Below are 13,763 nucleotides of genomic sequence, written 5' to 3'. Positions count from 1 at the left end.
CCACGCCACATCTACCCCCAACATGACGCAATTTTGGATGTACTTTGGGGAAGTGGTATGCCTTTATACTTTCTTCAATAGCCACAACGAGAGAAAAAACTTGACGAATGCTAAGCAGCACAGGCATCGGAATGTATTCATTTTCATGTTAGACAAAACATTTTCCCAGTGCATGCCCAGATTATTTTGGTCAATTTTGGTCAATCTAGTCTGAATTTACTAGCTTTTGTAGGCTTACAAAAAGCGGCTATGAGCTTTAGGCACACTGTCTCTCTGCAATGCTGTTTCTTGGGCTAGTTGGTGCAGTTTGCTCATTTTGACAAAGCGCAAAAAAGAGGCAGGGATGGTCGAGAGACATGGGACAAAGCGCTTTGCCTGTCCCTCGTGCCTGTATATTTTTAGCCCTTGCCCAAAATGACCAGTCCCTGTCCTTCTCTCTTCCTCTATCATGAGATCAATCATGGTGGCAATTCGTTGACCTCACCCCAATGTTTTGTTGTTTCACTATGCCATGCAGCGTTTCAGCAAGATTAGAGTTGAACAATGGCAGAGCTGGTTCAGGGCCACTTGTTGCACCTAACCCTTATCCTCCTTTTTTTGTCCACACAAGAACTCCTTAGAATGACTTTCCAATCAGTCGGCTGAAGTATGCTCGCGAACGCTCAAGATGCAAGTTGATAGACCCTTGAAGCGATTTCTCTAAACCAAGAAAATGGCAGATGCTGCGAATATTTATGCAGTTTCTTCTGCGGCGATGCTGTTTCAAGTCATTTTGTTTTTTGAACATTATGTTTCCATTCCCTCCCATTTATTTCCGATTTTATCATTGCAAAGGAGTGGAAATTTGTTTTCCTATCACTAAAAAAAAAAAAAAGTTGTCTGCAAGGCGTGGTCGCCATTTGTTATCTGTGCACAGCAAAAATGGGTGATGTTCGCTACACGTGGGAACGAAGCTATAGCGATAACTCGACGCGGTCAACTGTGGGTTTCACCGCAAGGTCTCGACATACAGCTGTCTACATCGAATTGACGTGGTATTGTTATCAAAAATCATTTCGAAACGGATTGAACAGGTTCAGCCCAGTTCGTGAATGCACCTTCGTGCAAGACTCAGGCTCCTATCTCCTGAGGGAAGCAACAACTGCTGCCTTGGTAGATATTGCCGCGTGTCTTCTGCGTGTTTGCTTGGAATTGCTTTCGCACTGCTAGCTGTGCTACTATGCTTATATTTCTGAATATTTTTGAGTAAGACCACGTGGCTCCTTGATGCTAAGCAGTAAGGATTACAACTAGCGTTAGTCTTTCGTTTTATTTTCTTTTACTGCTTTGCATGTTTGTTATCGGAAATGCTTTCAGTAAAAAAAGAAAAATGCCGCTGGTGACCTCGACGTCAAAACTGCGCGCCGAATCATACTGTCATGTGATTTCCGCTCCACACATCGTCGCATATTTCATTTCGGTGGTGTCAATCGATGTTCAGCCATTTGGAGGCAAAAATTCTGAGCCTACTCTACTTACTTTACTAAAACTAACTGACGTGTTCGAAGGTGTGAAGAAAACGATGTCCTATGTCAAAACCAAACGCGACGTTTATTTACTTTTTTTCTTCCGGTACAAAACCGGAATGAGGTGCAAGAAACACCCAAAAAGCTTGGAATTTCACTGCGATGACTAATCGGGGATGACCATGTGCGCTTGTAAAGGGAGGCTGTCATTGTGCTAATAAATACGTTCGATTTTTTTCATTGCGGCAGTCTAAAAACAGTGGCGATGTGCATGTGCCGCGATGGATATCAGTACTCTGTTCTGCACGACCGCCCGATACAGACACGCGCTTCATTCCGTCAACCCACCACATGCACTAAATGTCTGCGAAAGCGTTTACGGTGCATTGCATAATAATAATAATAATAATAATAATAATAATAATAATAATAATAATAATAATATTAAAACAGACCCCTGGCCTTGAAACATGAATCCACGGCTTCGAGGCTTACTATTTTGAGCATAGCGTAGACGCACAGAGAAGTAGAGAGTGCCGGCTGTGCACGTGCATTAGCCCTACTTGGCCCCACTAATGCCACTGCGTGTGCGCCGAAGGAATCCGGTAATTCGGTTAACATGTAGGCAAGCACTTTTCTCTTGTCACAGTGAAATGCGCCCAGCTGCCCTCTCGGCGTCACTTTGTTTATGTTACGCTGTCTGCAGTCGAAACTTCTCTCTTTCCACGCAGCGTAGTGTGGTGAGCTGTCCCACCTTTGCGAAGATGTCCATACACGCTTCGTAAGTGACCAAATACAATTAGACAGACGTACAACGGCTGTTACGTTTCATTATCGTTTCATTACGGTGATTATCGGTGATGATGTCTGGTTTTTGATTATCTATGAGCACATATTTGTAATGTTTATAAGCATGAAAAGCACTGAACCAAAACAGTGTACATTCTCATTTCAGCTAACGCTCGACATTCGGTTCAGCAGCGTCGAATTCCTTCGTTTCTTTTTTTTTTCATCTGTACTCCGTATGCGACGTCGTCCTTTTGCAGTTGTATTTCTTGTAGCGGCTGCGAAGCTACATTCAAAACGGTGCTTTCCGAGAGGACAGCTGCACCTAAGCACACGTGTGCCGCTGAAAGCTCTAGGGAACAGAGCACGCACCAACGGAGATGTGAAGGAGACAACCACTCGATACCGCCGGCCGAAACTATTTATTTTGGTCTACTGTCCTCTTCCTTTTTGACCAATATTTGAGAGTCGCATGACGCACATAGCATCTAAACGGTGGATCATACGCGTGGTATGCCAGCTGGCGTATCGTGATGTCATGTGCGAGCATTTTGCCAGCACACCATGCAGCATAACGTGGCGATATCCGTAGCACTCGCTGTCAAACACATAATGTCTACATTTTGCGAGAAATACCACTGGACCAACTGCGCGCACGAATGAAGAACCTCGTCCAAGCAACCTGCAATCTGTCAAGGCATGTCTTAATTTTGATAAATTTGCACTTTTGTCGCCAGCCGAAAAGCAAGCCCGATACATGTAAATTTACCGGAAGATTCTGCGCATTCTGTTTGGATTTTGCTAGCCCTGTCACTTGCTATCCGAGCCTGAAGCGCCTGGCGAAATACGAATGCGTGAGGGAAAAAGTACAGGGCCAGAAGCATATTCAGAAAAGCACAAAATAGCGCAAAGCCCCTCAGCGATTGGGCGTGAAGGTTAGCGGCTTAGCACTGCAGGCGAGCGTCCACTGTTCGCACACAATGCAGGGGTGCAAAGGGTGATGCGGTGACCATGTGCAGGTTCTTTGTGCGAGCGAATAGCCCCCGCATAAACCACAGTGTATGCGCGCAAAACGTGCACGCACGTAGTGTGCGTGTCATGTCTTGTCACCTAAAAAAAACTTTCACTTCGTGGTCCTTCCCTAATGAACTGTTTGTGTTTCCACTTCGAGTAGATGCGTCTCCTTGTGCTAAGAACCATTGGTGTCTCGCACCACGTTCTCAATCCAGTGGTGCCTCCAGGTATCCATTCATTCCTTTCACTCCACTGACACTCCCTGCTTTCCTCTATATCATGAATTGTAGCCTCTGCATCAGGTGAGAGAGTTGTCGAAATTCTTCCTCTATGGGATGTTTGAAACCGGATCTGCTGCAGAAAGAAGTTGTTTCGACAGGCAATGAATTTTTGAAAAGTGTGACACTCTCCTCACAAACAGCAATGCAAATAGCAACAAGCAAGACACTTCACAGCACAAAAGTAGTATAGGTGGGTTGCTGAAACCTAGAAGTCAGCAGAGCAAAACCCCTTCACCATGGCAGCCAAACCTGTTTTGAGGGCAGAAGTTGGGTGCAGCGCAGAATACTTCTATGTCCAGCCTGATGTCATGCGCGAACATGTTGAGCAGAATTCCTTCACTATTGAGAGCCTGGAGGAGGTAGGGGCAGGGGAGGTGTTATGAATGGCACTCACAAACGGAGGGGTTCTTAATCCCATAATTGCGACAAGAAGAAGAGGGGTGCAGGAAATGTACGTGGCCATTATTACCACAATAGACGTCTCCTGCACTGCACCTGTTTTGTGCCCCCAAAACAGGTTTGGCCGCCATGGTGAAGGGGTTTTTGCACTGCAGAGAAGCTGACTTCTAGGTTTCTTGACTAGCTTCAGTACTTTGAAGGAGTGTAGTCACGCGCGCCTCTCCTGGCAATTGAATGAACTCACACTTTTGCTGCTTTTACCTAGATGGCGCTAGCAGTGAAAAACCTTTAATGACCGAATACAGGTGCAAATACTAATTATCACCATGGTTCGTGCTTCTTATTTTAACTTTATTTTACAGTAATACAATATTAAAAAAAAGCTAACTCAAACAAGGCTCACGTTGTTGAGTATGACGGCCTTCTCGATTGAATGTCGTGTACGAAAAATTGATTATATTTGAAGGCTCAGTATAATCGTGCTAATTGTATAAAGCGCAATTTGCGATCATGGTTCACAAATAACGACTATTCTAGTTTCGCCATGCATGATTCCTAGGCTGTAGAATGAGCTGTTTTTCTGGTCAAGCTATGCGATGTGAGGCAGTATTACGGAAATCTTCAAATTGGAAGGTAATTAAAAACGAACTAGCGAATAAATTTCGATGAAACTTCGTACACTCAACTATTATAATGTGCGCCCGAAGTGGTAAAAATTTTACTGCTGTGCACGTTGATAAAGCGCAGATATTCGTGCCCAAAATAGCCAAACTTTACCATGTTTAAAAGGCTGCCGATCAAAGACTGATTAAATTAAAACTAATTACACTTCACGTTTCATAATATAAGTACCCATTCTATGTGTAGGCCAAAGGAAACTGTTCTAAGTGCAGCAGTTTCTTCAGCAAACTAATCCGAAGTAGGGTATATCAACGACGCTAGCGAATTTGTCATCTGCAAAACCACCTCTCATGCAGTTGATAACGTTGACACACTAAAGCAGCGCACATCATTTGACAGAGAGTATATTAAGCTTTCGAATGATGCCTACATTGTGATGTTCGAAAAAGAACAACGCGCAGAATGTTCACGCAAACATTGCTTAAAATGGCACATTCGCGCTGCCGGAGTGGGACCCCCGCCTTAAAACAGCGAGGCTTCTCTGCCTTGCCGATCACCAGCATGCGGCACCGTTCTGTGACTGTCGCATTTGCGCACATCATGACGGTGATTCTTTCTTTGCTTCTCTTTCCGCCAGCACAAGTGTCTCCTTTGTAAGTGACGGTCTTGTTAGGGAGCAGTTTGAAATACAGCGCCGTCTCGTCAGCATTAAATACATCGCTGAGCGCATAATCAGCGAGGAGTTCCTTCAGTTCACTGGAGACCCACTGTTCACACATTTCCTTGGGTGCGTTCCAATACCCCCTCGTAGACGTCTACTTAGACGGCTACGCGAGCAGCCGCCATCTTGGGACGCATTCCATTTCTCGCAAAGCAGTCTCGAGAAGACGGCTTTGCCGAAGTCAACATCGATGCAGACTACGATGCGGACAGAGCGCGGTTCGTGCTGAGCGAGTCGTGCGTGCGGTGATTGCAGTAGCTCTACGGTGGTTGTGCTCTTTGCGAACGCCGGAGTATGCATATAAACGATCTTTCAAACGTGAGTTGTTACGTCAATGTATGCGCTAGCTAGAGGCTAATTTAGCTGTCTTTATGGTCGTGAGATTCATAGCACTGCAGATTCTTGTACCGCGTTCTGAGAGGAAAGCGTGCGTTGGATGCTGTTGGTCTTCTTTTTTAACTTGATGACGAGTTTCTTCAGTCTTGATGTTATCGACGAACTCGTCGCTTTCTGGGCACCTCGCCGGGAGTCAGGACGGCTGCTGTACGGCGCACGTGTGTGTTTCTATCTTGCTGTAGTAACCGTGTCAAACTCTTCCGCGGATTTTCAGTTAATCTGGGAAGAACGAACTCTCCTGACGATGCCGACTTGTTGCGCATCGATTTTTTTGTGCCTGTACATTATTAAAACGAGTTGTCTTTGGTTTCCTCGTCTAGTGACTACAGACAACAGGTGTAACGGCATGAATTTTTTCGTTTGCTGTAGCCGGTTATTACCTTTCGTCTGTAATCCCCTCAAGTTTACAGTATTTTGCATGTTTTCATTATTACAGTTGTGTGAATGAGACATCTGAGAAGCATGTACACTTCAGCATCAGTAATAAAAAAAAGGAAAAACGGACTAACATTCTCTTCCATCAATTCATGAGCGGGCTCATTGCGTGAGAAGTCTGTCTGCTACAAGTTAACCTATTAATAGTCTATCTACGATGTGGCGATTACACATGTAATATTGTAGCTGCAAAAAATCGGCAAACCGTTAAAAACGTGATATTCACCTGTATTGTCGTAAATCTTTAAAGAAAACAGCGTTATAATAATTATTCAAACGTTTTAGTTCAACCTTTATGCCGCGAGGTGACGCCAGGTGTAGACAGGTGGACGCGTTCCAATACGCGAACCTGTAGACGTCTACGTAGACGTCTACGAAGCAGTCTTGCTAGACGTCTAAGAATTGGAACGCACCTCTTGTCGACTTCAGCGGACTCCCCACAAACATTTCTAAATGTCAGCCCGTGACGCACCTTGAAACGTGACAGCCAGCCTTCCAACGCGCCGAACTCGCTGATGCCTATTTGGCTGGCAAAGACTGCAGCCTTTGCAGCAATTATGGGCCCGCTTAATGGAATGTTCCGGCTGCGAACTTCTTTTATACATGCCATTACGGCACTCTCCACTTCGGGATTGGCCGACGTCCGTAGCCTTTTGCGAGAGGGCTCCATAACGTCTTTGCGAAAGGCAGCACTGATCGATTTCTTGTTCCTGAGATAACGTTGACAGTGTGCTCTTCTTGATGTCATACTTTTTGGCTATATCCGTCTTGGATAGGACACCACGTTCCACCTCACTCAAAATCTCCATTTTCGTCTTGAGGTCCTTTGCCGTGTATTTACCGCGGTTTGCCATGGCTGTCGATGAGTCGTCGATGAGTCGATGAGTCGTCGCTGGCAAAGCGGTGAGGCAACGAAAACGGTAAAAAGGTAAAACAAATGCACGACACCGACAACTGCGTTCTGCACACAACGTGACTGCAGGACAAAAAGAAAAAAGGCTTGTCAAAAGCGCACCTTGGCACCTTGGCGCACCCAGCAACCGCGGTGCAGCCAAAACCTGCAACGGCTTGCGCCGGACCGCTGGTGTGATGGAGCCTGGCGGCACCCGGCAGTGAAAACCTGCTACGGCATGCACCGGAATGCTCGCTGGGACTGTCGAATGCGCACCTCGTCTCGCGCGTGCGGGCAGATTTGAAAGATTTTGTTTTTTGCGTCTTTAGTAATCTTACTGCGCATTGTACACGGTATGGGCCGACTTCTGTCCACGAGGAGCTATGTGAGCCACGGGCTTCTAGTTCGAATTAACCGTTGTGGATACTGGCATGTTCGAATTATCGGGCGTTTTCTCCTATTGAAATACATGGGGCCATGCCGGGACCCGAGCGTCAGTTCGAATTAACCGTAAGTTCGAATTAACCGAGTTCGAATTAACGAGGTTTTACTGTAATATTTCTGTCACCAGATATGAACACGGGGATGATTTCGCCAATTTTCCAGTCAAACGGAAGTTCGCCTGTAGATAGGGACTGCAGCCTGCTGATAGGCATATTGCATGCCCGAGCATCAAGGAACTACTTAAAGGGCCACTGTCCAGGGAAGGGCCATTTTAAGCAAAGGAGCCCAGTGTTTCGATCAGGTACCGGAGATAGTCTGTGCAAAATGCTACAGTGACACGCGCGCCGCAAAGCATCGAAAGTACAATTCAAAGCTCACTCATGCTCTCCTTTGGGAAGCCAGCTTCCCCATTTCCTGCGCTGGCCCGACGGGCCACGATAATGACGTACGTACCGCGAACGACGTCCATTGGTCCGTCTCGCTGACGGGAGAAGGATGGGTGTCTACCGCTCGCAGCCAGCTTGCAGCGCGCTTTTCCCTCGCCACGGCCAGACTGAATTCAGCGGCGCGCGCTCCCTCGACCGTTTTTTTTTTTTTTTCGCGCTCGCGGAGAGCCACGCCCCACCTCCCGCCAAACGCAGAGGAGGAAGGGGAATTTGTATTGCGGAGGCTAGACGACCTCGGGCAGGAGAGTGAAAAACCTCTGCGAGGGAACGGAAGGAGAGAGGTTGACAAAATCGAGTGATTGCGGTGGCTGTAACTGCGTTATTAGTTACTCTTTTCAAAAACATTTTGCGGCCTTGCGTTGTAGGGGCGAAGTCTCACAGTCACCGGGGAAGAAAATATTTTCGACCGGAGGGTGGACAGTGGGCCTTTAAAGAGCTCATCTTCAACATCTGCATATGTGGCCTTCCGTAGGCACTTCCTCGTTGCAGAGTCTGTGGCGGCACCCTTGTAGATTTTCTCTTTCAGTATTGTGGATATTGTCGACTTTGACAAAATGTACTTTTTAACCAGTTCGTGATTCTTCGCGCCTTGAGAAATATATTTCAATATCAAAAGTTTTGTGGCCAAGTCCAAAGCTTTACGCTTCACTGTCGAAGTAGACGCTGGCGAATCCGCCATCTTGAAGATAGGCTTCACACCACTAGAAAACAAACAATGCACCAGTACAACTGCAAGCAAGAAAAACGAGTAAACGACTGTGCATTGTGCCACTGTCAGTCATGTGAGACGCGGGGATAAAGGAAAGGGGTGAGAAGGAAGGAAAGGCGGGTTCGACAGCACGTGATTGCATGCTACGTTGTCGATTGGTAGCAAACTTGACCATTCTTACTCTGACGTTGACGGTGGCGAGTGGGGTGCCGTGGCGAATGAGATGTTACTTTCGGTCCTTTCCTTCGACCTGCATGCCTGCATGTTCATGTGGCTAACATATGCTGGGCTCGGCTAGCTTCTCTTTTTTTCCTTTATTTTTTTTTTTGCTTCAGCGCTTTCTTTGCCGTGTTGTTGCTACTCTGTACCTTCGTCTTAGATGCCGCGAAAGATAACTCGGGAAGTCGCTTGCCGCGTTTGGGCCGCTCCTCGTTCCTCTGGCGAGATGCTGCGAGAGATAAACCGGGAAGCCGCTTGCTGCGTCTGCACCACCCCTCATGCCTCGGGCGAGATGCCGCGGGGGAATCGGGAATGCCGATTGTCGCGGCTTGCAGAGCACAGGATCAACGGATCTCAGCATGTGGAAAGTGGTTCGCGGCACTAAGGTGTTCACTGTAGCTGATCGGTTAGTCTCGCAGATGTTCATTGTAGCCGAGACAGAGTGCCATAGCCCTAATGTATATTTTGATGGGTGCACCGGACTTGTTCATGATAAGCGAGCGTTTGTCTTAAGTGGGGCCATTATAAGTGGGCTCGACTGTATGAGGGTCATCCCAGAAATACGGCCTCCAGTCTTTTTTTAAAAAGGTTTATTTTCAGTAATTTTACGGATTACTTCGAAGGCTAATCATTTTTTTACTTTCCACATGATCTTCATTCTGGTCTATGCCTTTTTGTGGGTGCTGGGGCAGTTTTTGTACGTTCATTTCAAACCAGCTTGCCGCCTTTTCATATTGAGGAAACGTATGAAGTCATCTTTCACTTCGTCATCGTCGGTGATGCACCTTACAGCCCGATATTCTTTTAGCTTTGGAAACGAGCTGTCGTCACTGGGTGCCAAGTGCGGACTGTAAGGTGGGTGAGTGATGACATCCTATCCTAACTGTTGTAGGTGAGCGACGGTTTGGCAGGCTATGAGGGGGAAGGGCCTTTGGCCTTGAGTCAGCACTCCTCTTTTCCGATTTTGAATCACCCATTTGAGTTGTTTAAAGCCCTCCACAAACCTGTGAGCATTTATTGTGGTCCCTGGAGCCATGAAGTAGGTCTACCGACACTAGCCCTTTTAATCCCAAAACACAGTTGGCATGACTTTGCTGATGGACCCTGTTCGCTTGAATTTTAAAGCTCGGGAGAACTGGAAAGCCGCCACTCACATGATTCTTGTTTTGGCCTGAGGTGTGAAGTCGAATGCCCAGGTTTCGTCACCTGTAACGATGGAAACCAAAAAGTTGTATTTTTCCTTTGCACAGCACCAAAGAAATTCACGGGAGGAGGCAACACATTGTTCTTGATAGTCTTATGCGAGCATTTGCGGGGACCATGTTGCGCAAACCTTCCAATATTTTAACTTTGTTGTAAAGCCCATGAATAGCGTTTCTAGACACGCCAGAAACTAAAATGCTGAGATGATTGAGTATGATCCTTCGGCCTTGCCACATCATTCATTTCTTCAACCTTCGCGACTGTCTCGCCAGAAATTGAGTCTCATCAGTATTTGCACTGTGTGAGCAGATCATGCTTCCCTTAGTGCATTAAAGGATTAAAAAAAAAAGATATATATGAGTGTGTTCAGGTAAGAACGGTAATCAAGGTCCCATGACCATTTTTTGTTTTCAATGAAGCTTTAATATGTGGTAGGCAAATGTCTCGACACAAAAGAATGAACCTGAGTTTTGCAAGATTTTCTTGAGTTTTGCAAGAGTTGCGCGATTTTCTTGAGAAAAAAATCGTTAAGTATCACTAGAGGTGGAAAACGCCGTTTCTGCCTTTTCAAAAAGTTGCAATTTTGGAGACCTGCTGCTTCCGCACAAAACTTTTGCCATCAATTATTTTTTATTCACTAAAACTATGCAACTTTTACTTTTATAAAAAACTATTAGAAACCCGTTTTGTTGCAGTTGGTTTAGTAAAAAATCGCACTTTGCTTCAGCAGTGAAGTGCTGCAAAAATATTAATTTTCAACCTTGCATACTGGCATGATACCTTAAGTTGTTTGTACTAAAACTTTTTCTTTATTATGCGGGTTACGTTCTTAATTTCACACAAAATTTGGAGCTCTAGATTGCTAGATGTGTTCTCCACAAGTCATCAGAGTCGCCCGAAATATAAAAACAATGAAAAAAGGGGCAGCTTTGATTCCAGTTTAAAAAGAAAACATCTTCGATTTTTATTAAAAATCCTCTCAAGAATCCTCAGGACCTCAGAAATATTACGAACTAAGAAGGGTTGCATTATATTGTTTAAAATTATAAAAATGAAACCTAGCGTTATCCTGAAAACTGCCAATATTCAGCCCTACATTCTGGCACAACTTGATGAAATGTTGCCGCTGAAACTTATTGCATATATTACCCAGGCCTTCTGGGAAAATTTGAAGCTCTAGAGTTGTCCGTTATTTCTCCGTATTATCTTGAAATCTGGCAAACTTCAGAAATATAAAAAGTAATACACAACTTTGATCCGAATTTTAAACACTACCCCGACTTCGATTTTTATCAAAAGCAACTGAAAACAATCCTAAGCACCTTATAAATGTCGGGCATTAAAAAGTATTGCATTATGTAAACTAAAGATATAAAAATAAATCTAGAACTGAGAGCATTTTTTATTCCTAGAAGTGCTTAGGACTTCCCGTTAAGGAGTAGGCGTCAAAACTTCGATATTTTTTTAGCTACATTTTATCTTATGTAATTGCAAAGCCATGTCAATGGGGGCACGACATCGCTTTCACCATGAAGCACTCACCGTTCGTGTTCTTCCAGGTTTTCTTGGTTCTTCAATACATTTGGAATGCACCGACTGCGGATCCTTTGCAACTTTGGATGCTGCCCGACGCGACCAGACCCGACAGCTGGACGAAATCGCCTTTTCTGGACGAGATTGCCAAGTTCCGCTGGCAACTACAGTCATGTACATCCGCCCACCCCGCTATCAGCGTTGGAAGCGCGGGATATAATCTGCAACCGGACAGCGTTTTCTTGGGGCACGACATCGCTTTCACCATGAAGCACTCACCGTTCGTGTTCTTCCAGGTTTTCCTGGTTCTTCAATACCCTTGGAATGCACCGACTGCGGATCCTTTGCAACTTTGGACGCTGCCCGACGCGACCAGACCCGGCAGCCAGATGAAACCGCCTTTTTTGGACGAGATTGCCAAGTTCAGCTGGCAACTACAGTCATGTACATCTGCCCACCCCGCTATCAGCGTTGGAAGCGCAGAATATAATCTGCAACCGGACAGCGTTTTCTTGGGGCACGACATCACTTTCACCATGAAGCACTCACCGTTCGTGTTCTTCCAGGTCAGTTACAATGATGACTCTTTATCTGCTAAAACCTCGAATCGTTTTTTGTTCGTGGTGTCGTGCCCCAGACACTGGTTGAATGTTCTCACTGGTTGTAAGACTAGAATGGCACTCTGTAGTACCAGCATTCTCTTAGCGCTTTCTGGAGACGTAGAGTCAAATCCCGGTCCGCCTGGCACCGACCAAGAAAGCGTTCTCGCAACTTTACTTGCGACAGTCCAGAGAATTGAATCTGGCCAGGATGATATCAGGAATGACCTACGCGCCCTAAAACAGTGGCAAGCATCAGTGGACGTTGAGCTAAAACAGCTTTCTGCCAGAATTCGCACAGTCGAGGTCGAAATGACAGAAATGAAATCAAACATTTCAATGCCACCCACAGAACTGTCTACAATAGGCCCCTCAAATTTAACCGAGCAATTAAAGATAATTACCTCTCGATGTGACGACACAGAAAACAGACTTCGCCGCTCTAACCTGCTTTTCTTTGGTATACTTGACGACCAGTCCGAAACATGGTCCAGCTCAGAAACGAAGGTGTTGGAGCTGTGTGCGGAACACATTGGCTGTACACTTGAGCCAACACAAATTGAAAGGGCCCATCTGCTTGGTCGATACCAACCAGAGGAAAGTAGACCGATAATCGTCAAGTTCGCGCACTGCAAGGACAAACAGCATATCATAGATAAAGGCTACAAGTTTAAAGACACGCAGTATGTCGTTCGCGAAGATTTTTCTTTCCCAACCCGCTTGGCTAGGAAAAGACTGTTAGATTTTGCAAAGTCGGAAGGTGGGTCGTTTAAACTTACAGTTGATAAACTGCGCATGAACAATAATGTGTATATGTACGATGCTGCTTCCGACACTGTCAAACAATGCACCCGATAGCAAAAACGAAGAGCGGTTGTACACAAGGCAGACTATCATCCAGAGCCTTCATGCGGCGGCATCCCTTCGCTTTCCATATCATTTACTAACATACATAGCATCCTCCCAAAGCGCACCGAACTCTGCTCGTATCTAGAAGATAATAAGCCTGACATAAATTTAACAGATGCGTGGCTGCACTCGGATATAACTGACGACGAAGTCTTACCTGATTCACCCAAATTTTGTTATTTACCGGAATGACAGAACTAATAAAAGGGGTGGTGGCGTAATGATCGCCATAAAAAATTACATTTCTTCCTTTCGTGTCAACATTTCGTCCCCTCTAGAAATTTTATGGGTTTGCATCACGTCCTCATCTCTTAAGTCCCTTCTTGGTATATGCTACCGACCACCAGATAGCTCAGAAACTTTCGTAACAAATCTGTATGCTAACCTCTCAGATATAAGAAGCAACTTTCCAAAGGCCGACATTTATTTATTCGGTGATTTTAATTACCCGAATATCAACTGGAATACCTTAAAGGTCCACTGAAACGGCCACCAAGAAGCCCCTAATAAACGCGTTCAGTGTGTAGAACAAATCCTTTTGAGCATTACCTCAAAGTATAACTCCTTGGAACAAAGCCAGCTGTTTATTGTTAATTTTTAAAAACAGCGTTTTTTGAAATTCGCGGGCAGAGAGATCGTCGCTTGGTGGTG

General features: G+C 45.4%; 1 protein-coding gene across 10 annotated transcripts in view; it reads left to right on the top strand.

The window, feature by feature from the left end:
- LOC146202293 (phosphatidylinositol 3,4,5-trisphosphate 3-phosphatase and dual-specificity protein phosphatase PTEN-like) overlaps positions 1 to 13,763 on the top strand; it is a 132,522-nt gene that overhangs the window by 52,592 nt on the left and 66,167 nt on the right. The window contains exon 10 of one of the 10 annotated variants that reach the window (XM_084588061.1): positions 11,631 to 12,177. The exons of the other annotated variants lie outside the window; for them this stretch is intronic. Within the exon in view, the coding sequence (XP_084444187.1) occupies positions 11,631 to 11,874 (244 nt within the window). The 3' untranslated portion in view covers positions 11,875 to 12,177. Of the gene's footprint in view, positions 1 to 11,630; positions 12,178 to 13,763 lie in introns of those variants that run through there. 10 annotated transcript variants of the gene reach the window in all.

This window comes from Amblyomma maculatum, chromosome 1 (genome assembly GCF_055883805.1).
Source record: "Amblyomma maculatum isolate TAMU_Amacu chromosome 1, ASM5588380v1, whole genome shotgun sequence".
NCBI lineage: Eukaryota > Metazoa > Arthropoda > Arachnida > Ixodida > Ixodidae > Amblyomma > Amblyomma maculatum.
The sequence above is the reverse complement of the archived record's forward strand: the minus strand, read 5'-3'. Positions and strand labels throughout refer to the sequence as shown.